At 63.2% G+C, this 2,500-nt stretch overlaps 1 protein-coding gene across 1 annotated transcript; it reads left to right on the forward strand.

The window, feature by feature from the left end:
- ENH_00077810 (hypothetical protein, conserved) lies at window positions 1-2,156 on the forward strand (the record flags this gene model as incomplete). Its single annotated transcript, XM_013577701.1, has 3 exons — window positions 1-455; window positions 827-1,518; window positions 1,901-2,156. Coding segments are annotated over 3 exons (1,403 nt in total), but the record flags the coding sequence as incomplete, so codon positions are not given.
- Between the last annotated feature and the right edge of the window lie 344 nt (window positions 2,157-2,500).

Genomic DNA, 2,500 nt, shown 5'->3' on the forward strand with positions numbered 1-2,500 from the left:
AGGGCTTCGGCCTAGCCAGCAGCAGCAGCAGCAGCAGCAGCAGCAGCAGCAGCAGCAGCAGCAGCATGGCTGCCCCCCGGGCGCTGGAGATGCACCGGCACCCCTTTTACCCGCCCCTTGCTGCAGAAGAGCTGCAGCAAAGAGACAGTCTCCTCGCGCAGTGCCCGGGGGCGCTGGACTCGCCCAGCAGCAGCAGCAGCAGCAGCAGCAGCAGCAGCAGCAGCAGCAGCAGGGCGCACTGGGGCAGCCTGGACTGCAGCAAGGGCCGCAGCAAAGTGCGCCGCAGCTGCTTCGGATTTGCTGCTGACGGCAGCAAAGTCCTCGCGGGTTCTCATGATGCTGTTGTTGCTGCTGCTGCTGCTACGCTGTCTGTACACCTCAGCCTTGCTGCTCCCGGTGTGGGGCTCGTGCTGCCCCACCCAACGCACCCCCAGCTGCTCGCTGTCGGCTGCCAGGTCTGCTGCTGCTGCTGCTGCTGCTGCTGCTGATGCTGCTGCTGCTGCTGATGCTGCTGTCGGTGCTGCTGCTGATGCTGATGCTGCTGTCGGTGCTGCTGCTGCTGCGGGTGCTGTCGGTGCTGTTGCTGCTGCCGGTGCTGCTGCTGCTGCTGTCGGTGCTGTTGCTGCTGCCGGTGCTGCTGCTGCTGCTGCTGTCGGTGCTGTTGCTGCTGCCCACGCCGTCCATTCGGGTGCCTGCGTTTACGGCGCGTGCTGCTGCTGCTGCACCTGTTGCTGCTGCTGCTGCGAAGCTGTTGCTGCTGCAGCTGCTGCTGCTGCTGTAGCTGCTGCTGCTGCTGCTGCTGCTGCGTGTTGGTGTGCGGGTGCAGGGCCCGAACCGGTCGGGTTCCGTGTTGAAGGTGCTGGACCTGCGGCAGCAGCCGCCGCGTTCGTTTGCTGCCAGCAGCAGCAGCAGCAGCAGCAGCAGCAGCAGCAGCAGCAGCGAGGTGGGGGTGGCGGGGTGTACGTACACCTCGGCCTTCGGAGACGAGTGGTGGACCGGCGCTTGGCATCCCTCAGGTTCTTACTTGGTGTGTATAGACAAGAGAGACAGGCTGCACTGTCTCCTTCCGGGCCACACCAGCCAGCAGCAGCAGCAGCAGCAGCAGCAGCAGCAGCGCAGCAGCAGCAGCAGCAGCAGCGGGCTGCAGTGTGGGGTGCTGCAGCTGGAGGCCGTGACTTACGGCTGCTGCTTCGCGCTGGGGGGCGAGGTGTTAGTTGCTGCTCAAGAAGATGGTTGCTGTTTGCTGCTGCCTGCTGCTGCTGCAGTGGACGGCGCTGCTGCTGCTGCTGCGCTGCAGCTGCCGCTGCTGCAGAGCCCCGCAGTCGTTGCTGCTGCAGCAGGCACCCGCGGCTCCGTCTTTGCTGCTGGAGGCGGAGACGGCAGCATTCAGCTGCTGCAGTCGGAGACACTGTCTCCTTTGGGATCGGTTCCCAAAGCAGATGTGGGGCTGCAGTGTCTCGCCCTCAGCAGCGACGCTGCTGCCTTCGCCTGGGCCACCAAGCGGGCCCCCCCGGACCAGTAAGCAGCAGCAGCAGCAGCAGCAGCAGCAGCAGCAGCAGCAGCAGCGGCAGCAGCAGCAGCAGCGGCGGCGGTTGGGTGGTGGCTGTGGCAGTGCCGCAGCGTAGTTTTAGCGGTTGCAGTGCCTGCTGCTGCTGCTGCTGCTGCTGCTGCTGCTGTAATTGTAGGAGCAGCAGAGCGGCAGCAGCAGCAGCAGCAGCAGCAGTAGTAGGTAGGGGTTGGGGTAGTAGAGGCTGTTGCTGCTGCTGCTGCAGCAGCAGCAGCAGTAAAGCTTTTTAAGACGGCGCTGCAGCTGTCTCCTTCCTGTCCCCTTAGCTTCTGCTTCCTTGCGCGCACTCTGCTGCTGCTGCTGCTGCTGCTGCTGCTGCTGCTGCTGCTGCAGGGAGCCGCTGCTGCGGCGGCTGGAGGAGCCGACGAGAGCAGCAAAGCACCGGCTGTCAGTTGCTGCTGTGTCTCCTACTGAGCTGCTGCTGCAGTTGGAGACACCTGGGCAGGTGACAGCAGCAGCATTTCATCCTTACAGGAGACTCTTGGCGCTGGCTTGCGACGTGGACAGCAGCAGCAGCAGCAGCAGCAGCAGATACGGCAGCAGCAGCAGCAGCAGCGCCAAGAACCTGGGCATTCTAGTGCTGGAGTGATGCACCACTGCAGCAGCAGCAGCAGCTGCTGCTGCTGCTGCTGCTGCGCATGGAGCAGCAGCAAAAGCTTCAGCAAAAGCAGGTGCAGCTGCTGCAGCTGCTGCTGCTGCTGCTGCAGCAGAGACTGCTGCTGCAGCAATCTTTGTTTATTTGCGATTTGACTGTCGAATAGGCAGCTCAAAGAACCGAATTTAAGGTCAAGGGTTTAGGGTTTAGGGTTTAGGGTTTAGGGTTTAGGGTTTAGGTTTTAGGGTTTGAAAGTTCAGCCAGAGACTGTTGCTGCTGCTGCTGCCAGAGGCCGTTCCTGCTGCTGCTGCTGCTGCTGCTGCTTTGCTGCCACAGGC

The sequence above is a fragment of the Eimeria necatrix genome, genomic scaffold (assembly GCF_000499385.1).
Source record: "Eimeria necatrix Houghton genomic scaffold, Enh_scaff817, whole genome shotgun sequence".
Classification (NCBI taxonomy): Eukaryota; Apicomplexa; class Conoidasida; order Eucoccidiorida; family Eimeriidae; genus Eimeria; species Eimeria necatrix.